General features: G+C 34.0%; 3 protein-coding genes across 4 annotated transcripts; 2 read left to right on the top strand and 1 right to left on the bottom strand.

The window, feature by feature from the left end:
• Positions 1–9,229: 9,229 nt before the first annotated feature.
• Positions 9,230–14,947, top strand: LOC132174718 (Calmodulin binding protein-like protein). Of its 2 annotated transcripts, none has more exons than XM_059586366.2 (7): positions 9,230–9,243; positions 10,335–10,413; positions 11,673–11,725; positions 11,837–12,327; positions 12,797–12,957; positions 13,635–13,841; positions 13,946–14,947. In XM_059586366.2, the coding sequence occupies exons 1-7, from the start codon at positions 9,233–9,235 to the stop codon at positions 14,561–14,563; spliced, it is 1,620 nt and encodes a 539-aa protein (XP_059442349.2). In that variant the 5' UTR covers positions 9,230–9,232; the 3' UTR covers positions 14,564–14,947. The 2 variants fall into 2 exon arrangements, with proteins under 2 accessions (XP_059442349.2, XP_059442348.2); XM_059586365.2 differs by lacking the exon at positions 9,230–9,243 and adding an exon at positions 9,255–9,550.
• Positions 14,948–17,061: 2,114 nt separating this feature from the next.
• On the top strand, positions 17,062–19,318 carry LOC132175211 (UDP-glycosyltransferase 74F2). The gene is made up of 2 exons (XM_059587082.2): positions 17,062–17,758; positions 18,251–19,318. The coding sequence occupies exons 1-2, from the start codon at positions 17,123–17,125 to the stop codon at positions 18,983–18,985; spliced, it is 1,371 nt and encodes a 456-aa protein (XP_059443065.2). The 5' UTR covers positions 17,062–17,122; the 3' UTR covers positions 18,986–19,318.
• Positions 19,319–19,795: 477 nt separating this feature from the next.
• LOC132175711 (Putative thiol-disulfide oxidoreductase DCC) lies at positions 19,796–23,681 on the bottom strand. The gene is made up of 8 exons (XM_059587733.2): positions 23,447–23,681; positions 23,048–23,190; positions 22,802–22,909; positions 22,456–22,512; positions 21,621–21,686; positions 21,423–21,483; positions 20,909–20,955; positions 19,796–20,198 (listed from the first exon to the last, which is right to left on the bottom strand). Exons 1-8 carry the CDS (start codon positions 23,601–23,603, stop codon positions 20,160–20,162), a joined length of 678 nt encoding a protein of 225 aa, XP_059443716.2. The 5' UTR covers positions 23,604–23,681; the 3' UTR covers positions 19,796–20,159.
• Positions 23,682–24,407: the final 726 nt, after the last annotated feature.

Raw genomic sequence — 24,407 nt, 5'->3', positions numbered from 1 at the left:
TTAGTTTTCTTCCATGGTGAAATATTAACCATACACCCGTTTATACAGTAAGTACTCTCAAATTGTTAACCGAAACAAACACACAATTCACTAGTATTTTTGTTAGCCAAAAAGCTACGTAGGAATCCAAATTTCCTGATCGGGTATGGAATTCCAAACATTTCTCCCACAACAAACAAACAAAACTGTTAAGATTAAGAAATGAGCAAGTGTTGGTTTTTTTCCTCCAGACCTTAGAAAAAAAAAATGGTGGTCAATATATAATATATAGTCATTGAAAATGTATTGTGGGTTCTTTATTGTTAGCAATAACGCATGAATGACGAAAGACCTTTTTTTTTTTAATTGTTTTGGTCTTTTTCTTTAAAAAGGTTTTACTACTGCTTGGAATGGCAGTCAGAACTAACGGTTTGGAAGTTATAGGATCATATTTTCTCCATTCACGCGGGTTCTATGCACTCTCTATTTTGTCATGTCACTGTCATATTTATGTAACTTCGTGGATCTTAAAAAATTGTAAATTTCAAACGAATAGATATTTAGTGCGCACAAATCAGAGAGAGACATATATGACATAAGGTGAAAAGACCACACATATGATAGAGTACTTGATGCGTTGGGATTCACGAATTGGGGAATCTGTATTTTCTGCCATCAATTTAGTCAATAAATAATATAAAAAAAGCATTTATAAAGCTTATCTCTCGAAAAGACCTAGGCATTGTTTGGTAAACACTAGGTTATGTTCAAATACTATTTATTAGTTGGTGAAAAGAAAAAAAATAAGAATAATGATCAGTATAAAATTGAAAAAGTTGTATCGAAAAATGAAAAAAATTTATTTTGTAATAATTTTTTTATTTAAATAGTAATTAAAATAAATAAATAATATGATATAAAAAATAAAAATATTTTTATGTTAATTTTTTTAAAAAAATAAGGTAAATAATATTTGGAGGGTGAGAAGATGTTTAACAAAATGAGATAAATAGTATTGGTAAATAGTATTAGGAAGTAGGTCTCATAAAACTATTATACAATTGGGCAAGACAAACGATAATTGCTAAAATTTCGGATCTTGCATCAATGGGTCCGGACAATGCTTAAAGCCTCACGATCTATTGTAGTTGGCAGAATGGCCACTAATTTTCAACCGAATTCTGGTGTACCAAGATCCAAACTCCAAAGTGTGTGTATCTTGCCGAATTGTCATAAAACTTTCTTAGTTTTGGTCTTTTCGAAAAGTAAATCACAATGTTAATTTATTTTACCATAACTTTTCTAGATGGGCTGTCACTATTTAGAGTGAAAAGCATTCGCATTTATTCCCTACCTCCTACTATTATAGCATTTGCATTTATTCCCAACCTCCTACTATTATATCGTTTGTTAGTGATTTAAACCACCCTAGCTAGTTCCTTTTCCTTGGCACGTTAATATATGGTGTAAATTCAATGATCATAGGGTTGATATGTGCCATTCCATTATTTGTATATTATTAAAAATGTACAACCTATGTGTAACCTATGTGTAACCTTATCTTTTTCTATGTATAGTTTATATGCGTTGTCTCCAAACAAAATAATGAAAGAGTGGGATAGATCAACTTAGAAAGGTGAAAAAGGAAAAGGATATTTCAATGCCTGAAAATAATATCGGCCATCTTCTTCCCCAATACAACATTGAAAAAACAAAAACAAAAAAACAAATTCTGTTAAAATATTTTTGTTACGACAATATATACTTAATAAGGCGAGAAAATCGATCTCACAAAGACTTTTAGTAGCCTTACTATAAATACCACATAAAAAATTAAAGTTTATAAATTTCTTTTGTCTTTTTTTTTTTTAAAAAAAAAAGGCCAGTAAGAACTCTCTCCAATGTTCTTTTTTCTATCTCCCTTAATTACGAGTCAAATGAAATTACAAAAATTCAAACCCTTTTAGCTCTCACTTTTTATAGAAACAAAAAATATAAATTCATAGAACAGAGCTTCCAATAATCTATACACAACTCAAACGTCTCTTACACCTCTTCAAACATTAACCAAAAAAGAAAAGGAGCTTAACGTACACTCCAATAGAGTATATAATTTGAGGCATGATAAATGCACAATTTTTTGGTATAATTTTGACCTAACTTTTCTTTTGTTTTTTTTTTTTATTTTTTATTTTTAAACAAAATAAAGAATAAAAATTTTTTTTTGAAGCAATATCATCTTATGTGGTCCTTTTTTTATTTGGTATTTTTTTTATAAAAAAAAATGAAGGTATTTTTCTTCATAAAATGGTCATTTTTTTATATATAAAAAAAAATGGTCATTATTATGAAGAAAAAGACCATTTTAAAAAAATATTAAATAAAGAAAGAAAGAAAAAAACGACCATAGAAGATGTTATTACTTCAGAATTTTTTTTTTTTTAATTTTAATTTTAAAAATGACCACATAAGGGAAAAAAATTAGGCCAAAAAGTTGTGCATTTATCATTTTTCATATAATATATATCATAATGGGAAAAATATAATTTAACCACTCAAGTTATCATCTATTTTCATTTTAGGCCTCTAATGTTCAAAAAGTGATAAAGTAGCCCTCAAACTACTAAAAAGTTGCAATTTGACCACTCCGTTAGTCAACACAATCAAATAGGATGTAAAATGCAAAACGACGTCTTTTTTTGAGGTTAAGTTTCTAAAATGCCCTTTTAAAAAAAAAAATCAATTTAAAAAGTGCCCCCAAAAGCGATGTCGTTTTGAAAAAAAAAAAAAAAAAAAAAAAAAAAAAAAAAAAACGGTGGTGGTGAGCCACCCCCAGGCCATGGGGGTGACCGCCTAGCCACACCCACAGGTCTGGGGGTGGCCGCCCAGCCACCCCCACAGGCCTAGGGGTGGCCGGCGAGCCATTCATAAACCACCAGTTTTTTTTTTTTTTTCCCTGAAAACGACATCATTTTGGGGGGCATTTTTTTAGTTGATTTTTTTTTTTCAAAATGGTATTTTAGTAACTTAACATTTGTCAAAATGACGTAGTATTGAAGTTTCATCTTATTTGACGATAATGACTAATAGAATGACCAAATTGTAACTGGTTGATAGTTTGGGGCTACTTTATCACTTTTTGAATATTAAGGGGCTAAAATGAAAATGAATGATAGTTTGGGGGTTAAATTATATTTTTCCCTATCACAATTCACACACAGGAATAGGATGCCACACCAATTAAAATTTTTAAATAATATATAATATGAGATATGCAATAGTGCAATAAAAAAATTATTTTTTACCTATAAAAGTCGTAAGTGGCAATAGGTCACAGGCCCATCAGTAGGTATGGCCACAATAACTACGAATAGGGCCTATGACCTCTTGCCACTTAAAACTTTTATGGACAAAAAAATTATCTTTTTATTGCACTATAACATTTTTCTAATAATATAGTGTGTTACAATAAAATCTAAATTAAAAAATAGATTGATCTGATCCCCAACCGAACCACCTCAACTCTGGTTGTAGGAAAAACATCTTTTCCTTTCAGCAACCTAACCAAACGATGGGGATTTGGTGAACTGGAATCATCGAACCGTTGCCGTGTGGTCAGGACAACGCATGCGTGCAAAATTCCAATTTTTTTTTAAAAAAAATTTTGCTGCACGGGCGTGCTACGCACGCCGCGTGCAGTGAATCACGACTCCAGGACAACACAAGACTGGCCTAATTAGTCATGGACCACCCACAAGTGGACAAGTGGCTTGATTCTGATCTGATGACCACCACACGTGGTGCATCATCCACGTCAAGCGACAGGGACCCATGGCCCCTTGATGGGTACGAGAAATCCCGTGGGCCCAGTGTTTTATTTTTATCGTGTGGTTCAAAATCCCTCGGGAATACCAATCCCGTGGGCCCAGTGTTTTATAGTGTTTGGATGTTTGGTAATCATTTTGAAAAAAAATATAAAAAGTGTAGCATATTTCAAAAATTAAAAGAAAATTTTAAATGTAGTCCTTATGTTTTTATGTTATTACAATTTAATCCTTTAAGTTTTTAATTTTAACAATTAATTTTTTTTTTTTTTTTTTTTTTTTTTTAAATAGGTCTCTCCATTAACCTATTGTCCATTAAATAAAATGCATGTTATGTCAAATAGAGGAATGTCACTAGTTTAAATCTTTCATCTCTCTTTTCTTGTATAAACATGCCAAATAATAATAATAATAATAATAATAATAATAATATGTGACTCTTGTTTGTTGTGTATAGTTGGCGCATGACATACCAAACAAGTCACGTAATATTAATTAATCGGTATAACATGCTATATTGTTAGGGCATGTTTGTGTGTGCATTTGATGTGACTAAAAGTATGTTAAACACTAAAAAAATCTGTTTGAAAAAAAAAAAAAACCTGTTTAGTAAAAAAAAATTGAAAAACGCTTTAAAAGATTTTTAAAACTTAAAAATGGCTAAAACGTATTTTTGGTAAAAATTTAAAAATGTAGCTTTTGTCAAAAATTACTTTTTGACTTAAAAATTATATTTTTCAAATACAATCTTAAGCATGCTCTTAATTAATCCACTAAAGGGCATGTTGATAGAATGATTTATTTGAAATTATTAAAAAAAAAAAAAATCTTAATAACCTAATTGTCGAAATTAGAAACTTGAAAGATTAAATTGAAATTGGAAAAAATATAGGGACTAAATTTAATATTTACCAAAAGAAAAACGCTTTCCAAGTTGAAAAATAATACACTTCTCTTTCTCTAGTTCTCTTCCAAGTTCTAGGAGAAATCGCTTGTTTAAAGAGATTTCCCAAATCCAATGCCACCAGCTTTTTCATTGCCATCGATCCATGCACCTTTGTTTTTACTGTCAACGTGAAAAACGCACAAATTGGGATTAGACAAAATGACATTATCGTCCCATCCAATTTCATCGTGTGGATACATAGCAAAGGTCAAACTTGGTTTTGCTCCTCATTTATTATATTTTTAACTTTTGGTATAAAACAAATTGGGGTAGCAATGCTATTCTTTTCGGGGGCATGAAGCATGATTGGAGATGGTGAACAAAGTTTATTTTTCGACGTACCAAGGAAGATTCGTGGAAGTAGGGTGAGTTGATTCACCGCATTGTTTTTGTATGCTTCAATAATTTCCAAAGTTGTTTATGTTTAGGAAAATGACTTGCTTGTTCTTAACTATAATGTTCAACTAATCATTGTTGCCTTGTTGGGAAGGATATAATGACGAGGATGATGATGATGTTTATCTCTCAATAATTATAAAATGACTTGCTTGTTCTTAACTATAATGTTCAACTAATCATTGTTGCCTTGTTGGGAAGGATACAATGACGAGGATGATGATGTTTATCTCTCAATATATATAAATTTACTTATCTCAAGAAATATCTAGATTAAAATCGTGATGGGTCATGTTGATTGAGTGAGAAATGTTTTAGAGCCTCTCTATAATTGAGTTTGACAACTTAAGAAGTAGTTTTAGTACTTAAAAGGTTGTGTTGTGCCAAACAATAAGCTAATATGTTTGGTAAAAAAACTCTAAAAGTACTCATTTGAACTTTTTTCTATAGAAATTGTCAAATAATTAACAGTTTTTTTAAAAAAGCTCTTTTGGCTTTAGAAACACTATTCTCTTAAGCAATCTAAAACATGCTATTTCAAATATGCTCTTTAATGTGATATAAAAGTAAGAAGTATGTTTGTTTTTTTTTTTTAATTTTTTAATTTTAATTTTTTTTTTTTTATGGGTTCTACATTTGAAAAGTGTTTTGTGTTTTAAATTGTTTGTTAATAGTTTTGAGAAAAAAGTATACTCCTTCTGCAATCCAGAATACAAAAATACACGGTCATTTCGAGTATTGAGAGGGGACATTGCAACTCCAGTAAATGATTAGAGGGGGCGGCTTTGAAAATTTTGAAACATTGGAAGGACATTACAAAAATGATAATAATTATAAAAGGGTAAATGTAGTTAACCCTATTTTTAAAAACAATAATTTTATAATAGAATAATGCCACATATGTATATATACTGGACTAATGCTACCATTATTTCATTATGCTAATGTGACACAGGCATCTGAAGTGCTTGTGGAATATTGATATGATATGTAGCATTAGAGCATTTACAATGGAATTCTCAAATAAAAGCTAAATTTGAGGAGAAAATTTTATTTTATCATACATCAAACTCTCTATACATTTATTTACTTTAAATATTATTATTTTATTAATTTTAAACCAATAAAGAGAGATGAGAGTAAAAATTAAGCTTAAAAAAAGTATACAACTTTAACTTTTTGGCTCTTAAAATGTATGTGGAGCATCTATGAAAAAAGTTAAAATATAAAGTAAAGAATGCAGCCTATTAAATAAGTGTTTTCATGAACTAAATATAAATAGTCCATTGTAAATGCTCTTGCGCTCGGTAATATTGTCCTTTTCTCTCTCCTATCCTTTATTTGTTTATGTTTCCTTCTTGTTTTGGGTTAGACAAACTATCTCCTATTTCCATGAATAGTCATATTTATTTTTTTTGGCTAAAACGAGTGGGTGTTGCCAAATTGTATAAGAAACACAGTATTGGAATTTAAGTTGATTGACATATCCCATGTAACCCTTTTTCCTGTTCAATTACAAAATAAAAAATTTGATTGATATAAATGAAAGGGCAAGAAAGAAAAAATTAATGCCTAAGGCTGGGGAAAAGAATCCTTTGCTGGTGGATGCTTAGGAGTCACTCAAAGTAGTTTCAAACTCATGGATGGAGTACAAATTCCCCCTTGAATTACAAGAATCAACCCATAGTAGGAAGAAATAATGGTTGATTTTGATTTTTTTTTTTTTTAGAGTTTACTGTGGATAACTCTTTGAAGCTTTCTAATAGCCTTTGCAAGATTATGATTTCCTCAATTTGATGGTCATAATTTAATATTATTTCATTTAACGGCATAATTAATGTCATGTGATAAATATATTGACGTGTCATTCAAAAATAATTAAATAATATATATTTATATATATAACTGATGGAATAACATTAAATTATGACTTATCATTTCAAAGGATCCTTGTCTATCGATCTTTGAAACATTACATATTTCCTCTAAACCAGTTCAAAGGAAATATGGTCAAACCCATTTAAAAAAGTGGCAAGTGTCTATAAATATTTTTAAATTATTTACGTCATTAATAGCAGTTTATTAATTTAGACTAAATTTTTTGTACATTTTAAATGTTTATAGACACTTTGCATTATTTTAAAGAATAAATAAGTTGAAGGATATTTCCTCCGTATTAGTTTTGAGAAAATTTATGTCCGGGAAAGAAATTAAAGAAGATATAAAGATGTTGCAAAAATGCATTAAACACGTTTTAGGCAGCAACTTCGATCAAGGAAATAAAAATTTTCTGGCCAACAAAATAATACGTGAAGAAAAAATATCTTATTGAGCAATTTTTTAAGAGTTCTGTAACGAATCTGCATATGAATAAACAGTCAACTAGGCCAACTCACTGTTAAATTTATCTTACTAAAAAATTAAAATAAAATAATATCTAAATTATTTAACTGGTCAACTAGAGGAAGTCACTTCTAAAATTACCTAAATAAGCAATTATTAGAATAATCTACTAATATTTTAATGTTCCTTCAAGCTTCAATTCAAGGCATGCCATTTGTCTAGAGTAAAATTTGGATCAATCGATCACGATCGTGTAATTAAATGACTTTTAAATACTTTCACTATGATATTATGTTAAATTACCATTTAAAAAATAAAAATTTAATTATTTAATTAATACTTTAGCTAAACAATTGTGTGAAGATTATTTTTTTTTAAAAAAAAAAAACTAAAACTGAATTAAAAAGTAAAAAAAAACCAAAAAACAAAGAAGGTGAATACTTAGCCCTATGAACAATTTTGAGCATGCGAATCTCTCTAAGATTGTTTACTCCAATATTCTATTCGATCATGTAGTGAAATGAGCGGGAGGGAGTGATCAACTTTGGCAGACAATTAATACTAGCTTATATGAGTGAGCCCTATGAACAATTTTGAGCATGTGAATCTTTTTAAGATTGTTTACTCCAATATTCTACTTTTATAGTAAAATGGGCGCAAGAAGGGGTAACCAATTGTGGCAGACAGCTAATACTAATCAGGCTTATGTGAGTAATTTTTTATTGTAGAGAGTCGAATCCACGCCTTAATAAGTAATACCCAACTTTATGAAAATTGTCTTAAGACCACTGAACTACTGTCAACGGTAATGAAATGAAAGCATTTAAATCATACTATTAAAACAACAATTATACCCGGGTTATTTTGGTACATCAAAAGTGATCAAGATTGATGATTAGTCTTTTGAATATACACCAATTTGATTCATTTAGTTGATTTTAGATAATCAATGACATCTACACAGTTTAAACCCGTCAACATATTGTAGTTGAAATGAAAACATTCCTACCACGCAACTTGGCAAAGATGATTAACAAACATTATAAACATTATCTAATCATTATTGTTTTGAATTATATAATTACAACTTGATTCATTTTTTAATATTAAAAATACTTCTATACGAGTAACGACATCAAGGCACTCCAATCCTATTACAATAAGAATAATTCTACTTGCTCATTTTATTTGAATTACACAATAATTTGTTAATTTCATTCAAATTCACGTTAAATAATATTTTGGTAAATAAAAATAAATTTTTTTAAATGAAAAACCACGTCAACGTTAACTTTCTATATATAAAAAGTAAATACTTATTTATTTATTTATTTTTTATGGTTCGGCAAACCTCATTACCCGACAACATGCCTAAGTCTATATGGGATCCAATGTTAACGAGCGAAGCCCATATGTTACGCCAAAAAAAAGGAAAAAAAGAGGAAAAAGGAAAAAAAAAAACAAAAACAAAAAACAAAACACACTGGACTACCACGTATGCTTTCACCAAAATCCGCGTTTTGACGTGGACCCGGTTACAACAAGTCCATCACGCGCTTTCCGTGGGACCCCTCTCAACAAGGCTCTGCATATCTCGCACAAATGATCCTGAACGCTCTCTCTGGAAAGCCAAAGGGTTGTGGAGTATGGTTTAGAGCCAAAGAGTGGCGAAAGAAGACGATGGGAGAGCCTCATGTCCGAGAAGCATCCCAGACACAGCCAAATTCAGACAATGGATAGGAAGATGACACAAAAGTACTTGAAAGATTTGGACTTTTCCTCTTAATTGCCATTTACTATAGTTCTCTCTGTTGTGCTGTATGTATTTATATTTATATATATATAGCTGTTTCGTTCTTATTGTTATTGCTGCGCCGCATGTGGGTCTCTTTGGATATTATTGTTGTTCACGGTTGGCTCCGACACCCACCAAATAGTGTTGTGGGTGTGGGTGTTGCTGGGCTTGGATGATGTCGCAGAAGAGACAGCAAGAGGATGTGAAGGCCCATCCAGAAGGGAGTGGTTCTGAGGATAAGCGTAGGAGGCTTCCTACTTTCAGGAAGTAAGAGTGACTTATTTAATACAAGCTTTGTTTTTTTTGTTTTTTTTCTTCTTGTTAGTTTCTGTTCTTGGTATTGGAATTCTTGTTGAGGCTAAGTGGAATATTGAGTGTGAAAGGAGGTGGGTTATGCTTGCATGTCATGTTTTCTTGTGATATCAGATTGAAATGTTGTGAGGAAGTGGAGATATGGAGTAAATTGAACTGGGTTTGGTAATAGCTGAACTATGTTTGCTTGTTTAGTGCAAATTTTTCTTCATTGCATCTTTCCCATACGGAATTTGATTGCTGTTGGCTTGATATTGTGGAAAATTGATGCCATTTGGTCTTCCTGTTCCATGTGGTTGCATGAGTTGGACAGTTGATGTTGTTCTCAGTTTCTAGAAAGGGATATGGGTGTTATAAAAGTCTAGGGGAAGATTAGGGAAATTGGTTTCTAATTGAGGATGGTTTCTGGTAGAAAATAGTTTCTAATTGAAGGATAACACCGTTGAGTCTGGTTAGTGAAAATTGCTTTTCCTTGTAAATGTGAGTGAACTTGGCTCAATGCCAGGAAGAAATGATTTTAGAATTGTTATTTTAAAAAAAGTTCTTGGAATTTTCATGAGCATTAAATAAAAAATTCAGGAGTAGTTGATGCTAATTGTTATTGAGTATGAACTGGATGTGCATTTGATATAAAGAAATTTGGTGTAACTTCTATGTATTTGATGAGTTCTACTGGACCAAACTGATGACAGTTTTCCCCATAAATTTGTTTTCTAATGATTGTGTTCATACTATTCAGTGTGGTCTGGGAGGTTATGAAAATGCAATCAGTCCAGAATTTGCTGGAGCCAATTCTAGAGCCCTTGATTCGTAGAGTGGTAAGTTAATTTATTTGTGATAATGGGTTCTTCCTTTTATACTGAAGTACTTCTTTGTTCTGTCCATGTTGATTCACTGAAATATAATGCTGTATTTTAGCGGGACTATTTTAAGATCCTATGAACTTGATAAACACATAATTAATTTAAGATAGATAGAAGTGGTGAGTACATACCCTTCTAAACATTGGAGACATCAGACCCTACCATGGCTTTGCAAGCTGCAGCTAACATGCATGTCAGCCCACCGTATGATGGCACTTACCTTAGCTTGACACCATGTATCCTTCCATTGCTGATGGTTGTGCTCTCCTTCCCAAGTGACCATTTTAACTTGATGTCGGTTGCACATTAATCCATGTTCTCCTAGTCAAGGTTTTCACCTTCCTCCGATGGACTTTATTGTATGTCACATGATACCCATTAATGCTAACTGAATTTACTAGAAGATCTAGGACTGATGAATGGCATAAATTTTTGGGATTCTAACATATGTATGGATTCTCTGTTTAGACATGGTGAACTTCATCTACTAAAATACAACAAATAAAAGTGGATTTATTCTTTTCTAGAGACTGCCGAAGCTTATGATAGTATTTATTACCTCATAAATCCCAAAAGTGCTTAACTTTAAACTTTCATAACTACTTTAGGATTCTAAGCATGTTGGAGTAATAATGCACTGAGACTCTATGTGCCTACTGGATTTCCAAAGAGTCAATTCATAAATAATCATCTGATCTTGGAAATCAGTAATGTGGGATTTGCCAGAGTTAGGTTTTCTATGTGCATAAATGCAAGGTTAATGTAGTACTACAAAGCTGTAAAGGTACTGCTTTTCTAGTCTACTTCTTTGTTTCCAGTATCTTTTAAATTCTTGTTACTTGGGCAGCTAAAGTTGGTCCATTCATTATTGTTCTTGTTATGCAGTCCAGTTTTACTTTGCCGCCTTTCATAATTTTCCTGAAAAAAGATTTAGAAGTTCATTTTACCGTGAAATTTATTTTTGTGTGAAGATAAGGATTTTCTTTAGCATGTGAACCCTGTTTTCTGATTTCGCTTGTTGTGTCCTTTCTAAGTTGTGGGATATGAATGTGATTGAATATCAGTATCTGTGGATTGAAGCTCTAAGTTGTCATTTCTATGTGTTGTTAGCTCCCATATCTAACAGCTGTTTCTGTTCCGAATATATGTGTGTCAACAGTTTTCATCGATTATTGTATAATTGGTTGATACTCATTGATGTTATGCTTTTACAGGTCAAAGAGGAAGTTGAATTGGCCCTAAGAAAGCATTTAAACAGCATGAAGCAGTAAGAAATGTTACTCTGGTGATTAGAATTATTTAATAAAGGGTTGTTATGTTAACCACCCTTGGCAATAAGATTAGATAGATGATATACATCTTTTGCAATTCTTTTCAGGAATTGTGGGAATGAGGTACATACTTCGGAGTCGAGAAGCTTACATCTGAAGTTCATTAACAACCTCTCTCTTCCAGTATTTACTGGAGCTCGAATTGAAGGAGAAGATTGTTCCAGCATACAAGTAGCTTTGGTTGATGCTCACACTGCACAACTTATAACTTCTGGGCCGGAATCCTCGGGCAAGGTGGAAATTGTAGTTCTTGAGGGTGATTTTGATGGTGATGAGCATGAAAACTGGACAACCGAAGAGTTTAAAAACAACATTGTGAGAGAGAGGGAAGGAAAGAAACCCTTACTTACAGGAGACGCGTTTGTAAATCTTGAAGACGGCACTGGTGTGGTGGGTGAGATTTCTTTTACCGATAATTCAAGCTGGACGAGAAGCCGTAGGTTCAGGCTAGGGGTAAGATTTGTTGACAACATTGAGGGAGTTAGAGTAAGAGAAGCAAAGACAGAATCCTTTATTGTCAGGGATCACCGTGGAGAATGTGAGTACTTATTTGAATATTCTTTTCGTTTGATTTATCAAGATCTGAGTTTAGAATTTTATTTTAGTTGCTTTAGTGGTCCTTTGTTTTCAAAAAAATCTTGAAGTCCTTTGCTTTACTATTTTCTTTTATATTAAATATCTACCCGTAAATTAGCAAAAAAAAAAAAAAATCTTCATCCTTTACTTTTGTGCCCACTCATTTTTTATACTATTGAGTACTAGTCGTACCACATAGCTTGCCCATAAGAATTAAATACATAGCGATATGATTATAGTCTATTCAATGAGTTCGATATCTAGTCTTGTGATGGGAAGAATCTGTTATCTTGTTTTCCATGATTTTCTTGCATAGCTTGAAGCCATTGTAACTTAGTTGATAAAAATAGTTAGCATGCTAGGTTTCTAATGTAACTCAAGAGAAAGATATTGAAATTAAACTCCACTGTAACTTCTGATTCTGGTTGCAGTGTACAAGAAGCATCATCCTCCTTCTTTGTTAGATGAAGTATGGAGATTAGAAAAGATTGGCAAAGACGGAGCTTTCCATAAGCGATTGAGTCGGGAAAACATCACCACCGTGAGAGATTTTTTGACCCTACTCTTCATAGACCCTCCAAGGCTCAGAAACGTAATTAAACTCGCCTCAATTAATTTTACTTTTTAACAATCCTTGCTGATTTTGAATTTGAGGTACTATCTCCTGCATTTAAATATTCTGTGAAGGGTGATGCATTGTTTTATCGATATACTTTCTGTAATTATTAAAATATCTGAAAACGAGAAAGAGATTACTGATTTGAACTGCCCATATTTTAGATTAATCAGGATGTCTCCTTGTTATTGAGGACAATGGATACTCTTGGGTGTTTTCTTTTTGGATAGAAGCATTCACAAGGGACAATTTAGCCAGTGTGCCTGTGGAATAAGGACATTTTGACTTTACCTTGTGTTGTTGACTCAGACACAGTGTGTATCACTGTTGAAGATGTATCGATATGGCTATAGTTAGATCTTCAGGTTTCTTTCCAACATCTGTGTGTCTATTTCCTTAGTATGGTCTGCAGCTAGGGAGAAGTTCTGTTTCTTAGAATTTAGGGTCCAAATAGGTGGTCTCAGTGAAACCTACGTAATACTAGAATTTATGCTTCATATATGCTCATACATATAACTCCTATGTAATCTTCTGTGAACAAATTGAACAGTTCTGACTGCTTAATATGAGGATTTCCAAGCCCACAAAAAAGATGAAGCAATCCAGCTCTCTTTGAATGGAGTAATTACAGTAGTTGTTTTGGAAATGTGCAGATACTTGGCACAGGTATGTCAGCTAAGATGTGGGAAATCACTGTGGATCACGCTCGGACATGTGTAATTGATAAGAGGGTGTTCTTGTACTGCCCTTCAAGTTCTCAACAGAAAAATGGTGTGGTCTTTAATATTGTGGGACAAGTGAGGGGACTGCTTTCAGAATGCCAGTATGTTCCTCTGGATAAGCTGTCTGAAACTGAGAAGGCACTCCTCTTATCAACTCATATCTGCTTTCTTTTACTTGTTTTCCTCCTTTTTTTTTTCTCTTTGTCATGTCTGACATCTTATGACCAACTTTTTTCCACTAGGCGGATGCCCAGAACTTGGTGATTTCTGCGTTCGAACACTGGGGGGAAGTCATGTCTTATGACGAGGAGGCCTCGCTTGAGGGGGGCTCTTCACACTTAACCGATGTTCATTACCCTGCAAGCTCACCCAGGACAGAGAGTTCCAATGGGAGCAAGTTTTTGGCGTCTCACAAGATTGGTGGATTTGATTACACACAATGTGCATCTTCTCCAGATCTCATTTCAACCATCTATTCTGTTGCTGGTTCTAGTGGTTTGGATGATTATGCTAGCTTGCACAATATTGATGGTATGGGGCTCAGATATGACCCGCCTTTGAGTTTCCCAGGCCAAGTCCCCAGCTCCCTCATTTGTGACACAGACCCCATGACTCAAGCTTTCTGTGATGAGGATCATCTGCAATTTTTTGATACCGCCATTCACTCTCATAACCTCGAGTTAGAATCATCCTCGGATCTTCAAAGTGCCGTCGACAACTTCCTGTCAGTGGCACGTTCTACAGCTGTTGCTCAGATGAGATGGACAAAGGTATTTAGTGTGTTTAAATGGTTCTCAATTCGGAAGGTTGTGAATTGTAAAAACAAGAATCTGGGTTCGAGAAAATCAGAGATACAGTAATGGATAAAAAAGAGAAAAAAAAGAAAAAGAAAAAACATGAGTGGTTACATTTGCAAAATTTAGTGCTAGAGTGCTGCCCATATAATTTTGCGTGCAGTTGTAGTGAGACAAGTCGGTCTAGCTTATTAGATGTAAATACGATGGTGGTTCAAGTGTCTTAGCCAACTGGTGAAAGATCAGAGAACTCTCGTTTTGCTGAAATCAAGCTGTATATGTGTAGAAGGTCTTTTCACAGCGTCAGGGAAAGTTTGTGGTATTTGTTGTTGCTCGAACGTCAAAAGTAATAATGCCCGGACGCTTAATATTCTGTAGCTTTTCATGTCAGATAATAGTTTTGCAGCGCATCATTTGTTCAATAAAGGTATTCTGATTTTTTTTTTTTTTTTTGGGTTTTGTTTTGTTTTTGTTATTATTTTATTTTTATATAGTGATGGCCGCAGCCCAATATGATGGATAAAACTATCGGAAGCAAGAGAACCTTATATGACTTAGCTCTTGATCAAGTTCAAAGGAAACCGGAGAGACTAAGAAGATAGTATAACGGTAATGGAATTTCCTTCTGAGACGATGAGTTTGAAGCCTGATCGAATCAGGTTAAGTTGAAGCTTAGATTTTGATATGAGAAAATTGAAAAACTAAAGTAGCTCTTCAAACGAAAGACCAAAAACAGCGGCATCGGTGGAGAAGTGCGACTGCGGGGTGGAGCGTGGAGGTCATGCACAAGCTTGTGAGGGCCACATTCTGGCACACGCATAAGGGTCTCATGGAGTGAAGCGTTGGAGAGTGAAGAGGCTGAGAGTTATGGTGGTGTGGCACGTTGGTGGTGAGGGCAAACAGATGAAGACATATCTAACTTGTAAAACACCAAGATTTGGATTCCAAATCTGGCGTGAGTGCAAACCACTGGAGGAAAATTGAGGACGCTGAGAGCAGAGATTAGAAGTGTTGGTGCAACGAAAGTATGGTGATAGCCTGGTAGGGAGCAGACATAGAAGAGCAACAAAATTGAAATTGGAAAAATGAAAAAAGAAAAAGTATTAAGGAGAAAGCACAAAGAAAAAACAAGGAGGGAAGGGAGGAAAAGAATCATCCCTCCCCTAGAACAATCACTTAAGGCAATCGAAGGCATCACAAGAAAGTAAAAAATCTCTAGAGAGAAACTCAACATTTTTTGAAATCTTTTTTCTTTCATCAGTCAGCCTTGACCAAGCAATTTCTTATGACAATTTTTTTATTTTTTATTTTTTATTTTTTAATTTCATAATGGGACAAGGGTTACATGAGAGATTTTTTTTATTTATTTTTACAATTTTTATTCATTTTATTAATTGTGAAAGCTTCCTATAAGAAACCATGGCCACATTTAAAAAGAAGATTATTCTTTATGGATGGAGCAAAAAAAAAAAAAAAAAAAGGAAAGAAAGAAAGAAAGAAAGATGGTAGAATAAATTACTAATAGAAACCATGATCACCGGGGTAAGGACAAAGTATGAATGCTTTTACTTCTACCGGTGAAAATGGTCTATTTAGCAAAGTTATGCGCACGATTAATTTTGTAAAAAAACCAAATAAGATAAAATTCAATAACTCACCTACTTTAAAGATCAAAAGATTCTAATTTTCAGTAAAAACACAACTTCTTATTTTGTTATTGAAATAAAAAACAACCTCAATAGAACCAACCTTGAAAAAAATGATGCTATTGAGACTCTCAGCCGCCACATATCCAATTGCAGGTGATAACTTCATCCTCAAGGCTTAAGGATCAATTGGGGGTCAACATTTGATTACGTACTCTTGGTTTTTAGTCAGCATCTTGAGTGGTTAGTTGTTTTTAGTCAGCATCTTGAGTGGTTAGTTGTTGAATATTCGTAAAAACCAAATAAGACTTGAACACATGAAAATTCAAATGTAATAAAAAGTGTATTGAATTTCTCTGACATGGACTGCAATAATTCAGTGTAACTTTCCAGGGTGGAATTATGTGTAATACAATGGATTCTCATAATCTCATCCATCTAGCTTGATTATATATATCATGTGGACCTTATCAAATCTCAAAATTAGGACTAACCAATTGTATGATTGATTTTGGGATGACAATTCTTATTTGTGAGATCGTGTTAAAGTATGAGTACAAAACGACAGACAACGTTTTCTTTTAAATTGGGTTAAATAAACTTCCTCCAATCTTATCTATAAAAATGCTGTGTTCATTTACATGTGAGATGTACATGCATTTTTAAATAACATATCATAATCACATTTTTTTTAATAAATTTTATTTCAACTTTGTCTTTGTTATTAAAAATGCATATATATTTCGCATGCAAATCGACACATGACATTTTTATAAGAGAATTTTTATCCGTATAAAACTATATAAGTTAATTATAACCGATACTCATTAAATTCCAATGTATAATTGGAAGTGTACATCAGGAAGCACCCAAGCATTTCTTGTTCAATGTTGTAATCTGTTGAGGAACCTGAAAAAAAAAAAAAGGCCTATATCTTCAATCCACAGAACAGAGTAGAAATCCATGAAAACAGAGGAAAATGAACAATCGTAGAGGTCATGTCATTGTGCTCACCTATCCTGCCCAAGGCCACATAAACCCACTCCTCCAGTTTGCCAAACGGTTGGCCTCCAAAGGGCTCAAGGCCACTCTAGCCACCACCCATTACACTGTCAACTCCATTCATTCAACCACAGTAGGCGTCGAGCCCATCTCAGATGGCTACGATGAAGGTGGGTTTAAGCAATCTCCTGGTGTGGAAGCCTACTTGGAGTCGTTTAAATCAGTGGGTTCAAAAACTTTGGCAGAGCTCATATCAAAGTTCAGTGACTCGGCCTCCCCAGTAAACTGTGTCGTTTATGACTCTTTGCTCCCGTGGGCTCTTGATGTGGCTAGGGAATTTGGCATTTATGCAGCAGTATTTTTAACAAATTCTGCTTCTGTGTGCTCCATGTTCTGGCATATCAATCTTGGTCATCTGACTTTGCCTGTGAAGCAAGAAACTGAGCCCCTGTTGTTGCCTGGCCTTCCTGCACTTGCCATTTCTGACATGCCAGGTTTTCTTGCAAATCCTTCAAGTCATTCTGCTTATTTGGCAGTGATCATGGAAAAATTTGGCCGTTTGGAAGAAAATGATTGGGTATTCTGTAACAGTTCTGAAGTGTTGGAAAGTGACGTAAGTCGAGAGCTTTTATGTTTAACTCAATTACTTAGCATATTTGGTAGTTTCCTGTTATAGAAAATGATAGAGTTTGGTTGTGTGGGTTATGGATTATGGCTGATTTGTAAATGAGGAACGGAAGTTTATTGAATGGCACCCCATTTAGGGTAGGAGTCACCAGCATACAAGGTGTTTGAAAAAGGAACAAAAAAAAGGAAAAGCACAGTTTTTTCATTTTGATATGAGTTCAGAAGATCAAGGAATTTCAAAATAATTTAGAGCTTCTCAATATATTTAGAACAATCCTGGACAATGGACAAGTATGCTATATACTTATAAATTATAAATTTGGGTATAGCATGTGCTTTATGTCTTCATTGAAGTCATAAATATAAAAGATAGGAGTTAAATCTATCAAAATTCGACATTTTAGTTTTAATATGTTGAGCAGTAAGTGCAGCATATTTATATATATCTTTCTCATTTTCTTCATTGACTGTTGAAAAGCTAATGAAAGCCATGTGGGGACAATGGCCTTTGGTGATGATCGGTCCACTGGTGCCATCAGCCTACCTAGACCAGCAGATCAGTGGAGACACAACTTACGGAGCCAATCTTTGGGAGCTTAGCAGTGACCGGTACTTGACATGGCTAGAGACAAAACCACCAAAGTCAGTGATATACGTATCATTTGGAAGCATGGCAGACATCACAGCTAAACAGGCTGAAGAACTTGCATGGGGTTTGATAGAGAGCAACATGCATTTTCTACTCGTTGCAAAGGATTCCAGAGACAAATTATCAATAGAAACAGTTAATTCAGTGGAAGAAAGAGGGTTGGTTGTGTCGTGGTGCAACCAATTAGAGGTGCTAGCACACCCAGCTGTGGGTTGCTTTGTGACACACTGTGGATGGAACTCAACAATGGAGGCCTTGAGCCTAGGGGTGCCAATGGTGGCACTGCCACAGTGGAGTGATCAGCCTACTAACGCTAAGTTTGTGGAGGAGTTGTGGCAGGTGGGAGTAAAGGCTAAGAAGAACAAAGAGGGGATCGTGACCAGGGATGAGCTGGAGCTCTGTATAAGGGAAGTTATGGTAGGAAAAAAAGGTGAAGAGATTATGAAGAATGCAACTAAATGGAGAAGGCTTATAATAGGAGCAGTCAGTTTAGGTGGAAGCTCGGATAAGAACATCCATGATTTTGTGGGCAAGTTGGTAGAAGGAGAGGGGAAGAAAGCTTGATCCTGTGTGGCACTAGATGAACATAATAAACTTGTTTAGATGGTAGTATCTGCTTCAATTGCAGGAGACTTTAGAAAGCTAAACTAAGTAGGGCATAGCAGATACCTTTTTTGGGATATGTTTTGCTCTTTCAATGTTCAATAAGATCTTTAGATTTAGATTAAACTGAATTAACGATCATTACATGGGTATGCACTGCAATCTTGTCATCTGAGCATTTGATTGACCATTTGGCCCATGCAAGACATCTTATGTAAGTTCAATCTAGAGGATATGTTGATATGGGAAAGATGTACATGTGATAAAACGTTGACGTTCAACGTTTTATAAGTCTTACATTACAGGATGACTAATCTTATAAACTCAAAAAACCCAATGACCAATTTTATCACTTTTTAGAACGTAATGAGTGTTTTGATAAACACGAAAGCCACAAAGACCATTTTTGGATTCAACCCTCATTTTTCAGTAGATGTGGAGGTGGATTCAACTTGTCAATGCAAAACGGATGCCAACTTAACATTTCTATCTATGTGTAAAGAGTTCAAGAGTATCATTACCAGTGGATTTTACTACGGTGATTTGGTTTTGTATTGCCTATATTATATCGCCTAACAGATCCAACATAATTTAAAAGGCTTTGTTTTCTCAGTAAATGTAGAGGCCACTTTGAGCCTGTTGTGGCAAGAAATGGTGACTTGACATCAATGTTCCATAAAGAATTTAAGTATGCTTTTAGCAAAATGGTTTCTTGAGGCGAAACTTTTAAGTTGTTGTGGCGGCTTTTGTCACCTTAACCAGTCTCAAAAATAATTTCGGAGGCCCAAACTTTGAAATTTCATCACAAAACATCCTACTATGTACTAGTTCCTCAGCAAGAACTCTAAGCTACATAAACAATTTGTGTCCAGAACAATGACTTCAAGGCGCCTATGATACATTTTACAAACCTCTTAACCAAATGATGTAACGGTGAGATTGAAAAAAAACCTATAAATGTATTTTCTTTCTTGAGGCAAAGAGAAAGAGTATTTTAAGGGAACTGCCACACTTCTTTTATCTTGTTACGACTTCTGCATATGAGCACAGATACAGATGATTTTTGAAGAAGATATATGGAAGCAAATAAAGAGCGAGCCCTGAAAACTTTACTTCTGGAAAGTATTCAGCAAGTTCACATTTTACAGGCATTCTTGTCATTACATGCTTCACCCTGTAATGAAAACAGAAACCCAAACATGAATCAGCACTAGATACCTCAAATATATAATTATTGTCTTTATTGAGGAGAACTAGGTGCAAGAGAAACTGCTTCAGCTAGAATTGCCATTTCTGTACCAGTTAATGTTCATGATCAATATATGTCACTAAAAATTAACTTCTACGTCAGATATACTTCTGTTCATCCCAATTTAGTGGAACTTAACCTTTTTGCTATCTCAAAATCGTTTAGTAAAACATAGTTTTGGAACATAAGGAGGATTAGGGAGACGGGATATAGTTCATTTCCTTGAGTTTCATGCACATTATACAATTGAATTTGAAAAGGATCTGATGCAAGCCTCTTGTAAGAAAGAAAGGGGAGAGAGAGGGAATCACATCAACTTGTAAGTTTGCAAGGGATATTAAGAGAAAAGGCTTAGTAGCTTTCTTTATCAGCCGTAGTTGAAAAAATAAGTCTATTTTCTTGCTTTAAAAATTCAGGTCCTCTTGTCTTTAGGAGATTCTGTTACATTACTGTATGAAATCCACCATGATTTGTATGTATGTCAGCTAATCAGCATAAGTTTTTATCATCTAGGAGAAACAGGTGATATGAAGTTAATCTCGCTCGCTTTATATTCTATTGTCACGTATGCAAGATTCAGTAAAATGTCTTGATGCATTCAGGTAAGGTAATCCATGCATATGTAGTATTCTAACCTTGTTCTTCTTTCGTGCCTCCAAAATCTCCTCTAAAGGTGGTCGACCTGGACAAAACAAACAGGCTATAAGTTTGCATCACATATTTATAAGTACTAATTAATTGAGCAGAGCAGATGTTAGCCATCAACGTTGTTAGGTTTAAAAACAAGTAGTAATCCTTGAATCATGAGCTTCCTCTAAAGTATGTAGCAGGCTGGTAGTTTGAGTTTGAAAATGCACATAAAGAGAAGTTAAAAAAAGGGCAAAGGGATTTTTTCATGGTACAAAAACAACCAGGGATAGAGTTTACAGTCCATGGATGATGCAAAGGTTTTAAAGAGGTAAAACTGTAAAATAGTCACTGATTTGGATGTGTGGATCATAAGGCTGGCATGGCCTGTTATCATGATCCAGGAAACAGAGGTAGAAGAGGGAAGATCAGCCATAGCATCACTTTCAGTCACTGAAGCAAAGAAGATATGAAAAAAACTGAGAAGTTATCACACAAAATCTTTTTGCAATATGAATTTACCTGTGATTGGAAGACGATATTTAGCCCAAACACCGTATATGCCATCAGCAATTTTTGCAATCTGTTAAATGCATGCTATTGTATTAAGTACAAATACAGATAAAAGGAATAGGGAGCTTTATCCAAAATACTGTGCCTACAGGATGTTGAATTTCGATTGAACTATAGGAAACATAAGGAAAGAGCAAAGAAACTTACAGGTTCATATTTGGTAATGGCATAAACCCATCCAAGACCAACTTGTTCATAGAGTCTTCTAAATGCCTGCAGAAGTTGTTATTTGCAAGAGCTTTTATTTTTTGCTTGGTTGAAATGTAAATTAGATAAAGAAAACGGTGACAGCTTAAAGTAATGTCTGATTAGACTAATTAATTTTAAATGGGTCTCATATCATTGACATTTACTATTGACAAAGCTGTTTACATCATTACAAATGAGACAGATGAGGAAATCGGTTTAGTGAGAATCAAGGTGTTCACATGTTGATTTAGTTCAATAGTTCTCATGTCTGATGGAGGCACTGACCACTTGCCTATAAGAGGGCCTCAGTACACTCCCTGAGCATGCAATGGTGGAAATCATGGTAGTAATCAGTGGTATACTGGTATTTAACAGTTTCACAACCTTAAGCTGCACTTATTCCTCCTCTAGAGTATAGATATTCAAACAAGGAATGATTGTCTATAAAACATTTTAGACTCAAAAGTTTTATGATCTTGAACTTTATACTAATTGAATCTAGTCATGGGGTAGTTATTTAAAGCTCCTACACCTATTGATGGTGCATGTTTTCTTTTCAATATTTTTCATATAACTTCCTTTAACTTCTAAAATTAGATTTTTCCATTGCTTTGACTACTGAAACACAAATTGGTACACATGCATGCTTACACGTACACAAGCAAAGAAAAATACAAGATAGTGAAGCAATACTAGATTGAAATTTGGAAAGAAAGGAAAACATATAATGAGAGAGCACGCACAGTAAATATACAACTACAGAAAAAAGAAAAAGGTAGGAAATGGGGCGTACTTCAACATCAGTGACTACAGTTCCATCAGAGAGGACTGCGTGAATCCTTCCCATAACCTAAACAACAAACAGAACTTCATCACTGCATTGTAATAAATCTGACAAAGAGATGCTCTAAAATCTACATTTTTACATGCTTCAAGGTTATCGTTTTACTTTCTTAATGCCCAAACCAAAGAGCTATCTGGGTCTTGCTGAATTTCTTCAGGAAATATTCGTATGATCCATAAAAACCAGAAAAAAGTCCTGTTACTGTCTCTAATATACTTCATTTTCTACTTATTATCTTACAGCTCCTACCAAGAAATTCAGTCCACTACAAATTTCAGCACTATTGGGAACATACAGTTCTGTAGTCCAGGCCTTGATTCTCCTCTGGAGAATACTCATCTGAGCTAATGTCAACAAACTTGATCGTACCATATTGCTTATTCCTCTCTCTGAGCATGTTAACCTGACATTATAATAAAGTTAAGCACATCAAAAATTTAAAATCACCAACTTCATAAATTTAAAACACAAACACACAAATTAACCAACATGACACTTATAAGCTAAAATGAAATGCAAGAACAGGTTCTTCAAGGCAGACCTCACGCATGCAAAGCGGGCAGTCCCCATCATAGAGCATTTTAATCTTCCAACTCTGAGGTGATTGTTCTTCATCTTCTTCTTTCTTGGGTGTTACAGGATCAGCAGTTGCCTCACTTATAGCACGAACTGGGTATCTAAGCCCTGCACCAAACAAAACTTTCTTCAATTTTTTCTGTCGCTGATCAAATTATCGAATAAAAACATTAACTTAAATTCGGTTGCACCCAAAGTTGGTTCCTTTCAGACAATGAATCAAAAACATGGAACACTATGAAAAAAAAAAGTAACCCAAAACTTAATTTCCAAATTCCAATGAGAATCACTTAATGTTTTTGCACAAACAAGCAAGAAAATTAAGCTTGGAAGATCAAAAATGAGAATATTGATAGAGACTTACCGGGTTGGTATATGGGAAAGGATGTGAATCTATGGGGAGGATGTGAAGGAGGTCCATGGAATTTGAGTTTGAGATGGTGAGGAATTGAAAGGACAGATGGGTTCCTCTGTCTTCCTCCAATGTTACATGCTGCAGCAAAAGCTCCTCTTGATGCCATTGTTTCTTTTTGTGTCAAGTTTTCTGTTTCCCGGAATGACTGGTTCGTTTTAATAACTGCTTTCCCAAACGTGGCTGCGCGGGCTTCACTCAAAATATAAGAATACTTGGCCTCCAGTGCGTCCTTTCCTTTGAAATAATTGTAAATTCACCTAAAAATAAAATGTTAGTAAATCCTTTAATTAAATGTAATGTAATTTGCAATTTTATTATAAGTAAAGTCACCTATTAATCTTTGTCATGTAATTCAATATTCAATGGGAAGAGAAAGGTGTTGGAACAAGCGATTCATATTCTTTAAGGCATAAAGAGTAATATTGAAATACTAGTATAAATGGCTGGCTACTGGCTCATTGAGCGTAATTAAGTTTATGTGGGGTTCGGTGGAGATGATTAGATTGTAGGTTGCGGGGGCAACGTCCCCGCGCTACGGTACAAAGTATTTTTGAGTTTTTTAAAATACGTTCATACAATTAGGATTTTTCTATAAATATATATATGTTTGTACAATGTGCATACATTTACTCTCCTGTAGACTTAGACACATTATCGAATCATGTAAATCTGTATCTTAATTTTTTATTTTTTTTTATTATTATTTTTTTTTCCGATTCAATATTATCCGTCATTGTTTTGTACAATAACAACAAAATATATGCTCAAAATATGAGTAGTGTTACTAAGAGGATTAGAGTATTTTTTGAGTCATTTTAAATGTGATGTGACTTTTAAAATCACTCATAGATCAAAATTCAATAATAATCATCTCAAATTCAATGATGATTTTTAAAAAACACAGCACATT

The sequence above is a fragment of the Corylus avellana genome, chromosome 3 (assembly GCF_965113065.1).
Source record: "Corylus avellana chromosome 3, dhCorAvel1.hap1.2, whole genome shotgun sequence".
NCBI lineage: Eukaryota > Viridiplantae > Streptophyta > Magnoliopsida > Fagales > Betulaceae > Corylus > Corylus avellana.
Note: the sequence above shows the minus strand (reverse complement) of the source record. Positions and strands in the feature narration are given on the sequence as shown.

Bases quoted from the DNA above. Each gene is read 5' to 3' on its own strand.
- LOC132174718 (XM_059586365.2), top strand. From the start codon at position 9,456: ATGATGTCGCAGAAGAGACAGCAAGAGGATGTGAAGGCCCATCCAGAA. The intron at 9,551-10,334 runs GTAAGAGTGACT...CATACTATTCAG, and splicing joins AGGCTTCCTACTTTCAGGAA to TGTGGTCTGGGAGGTTATGA. The intron at 11,726-11,836 runs GTAAGAAATGTT...AATTCTTTTCAG, and splicing joins CATTTAAACAGCATGAAGCA to GAATTGTGGGAATGAGGTAC.
- LOC132175211 (XM_059587082.2), top strand. From the start codon at position 17,123: ATGAACAATCGTAGAGGTCATGTCATTGTGCTCACCTATCCTGCCCAA. The intron at 17,759-18,250 runs GTAAGTCGAGAG...ACTGTTGAAAAG, and splicing joins CTGAAGTGTTGGAAAGTGAC to CTAATGAAAGCCATGTGGGG.
- LOC132175711 (XM_059587733.2), bottom strand. From the start codon at position 23,603: ATGGCATCAAGAGGAGCTTTTGCTGCAGCATGTAACATTGGAGGAAGA. The intron at 21,484-21,620 runs GTAAGTTTCTTT...TGCATTTAACAG, and splicing joins CCATTACCAAATATGAACCT to ATTGCAAAAATTGCTGATGG. The intron at 20,956-21,422 runs GTAAATTCATAT...TGTTTTGTCCAG, and splicing joins ATATCGTCTTCCAATCACAG to GTCGACCACCTTTAGAGGAG.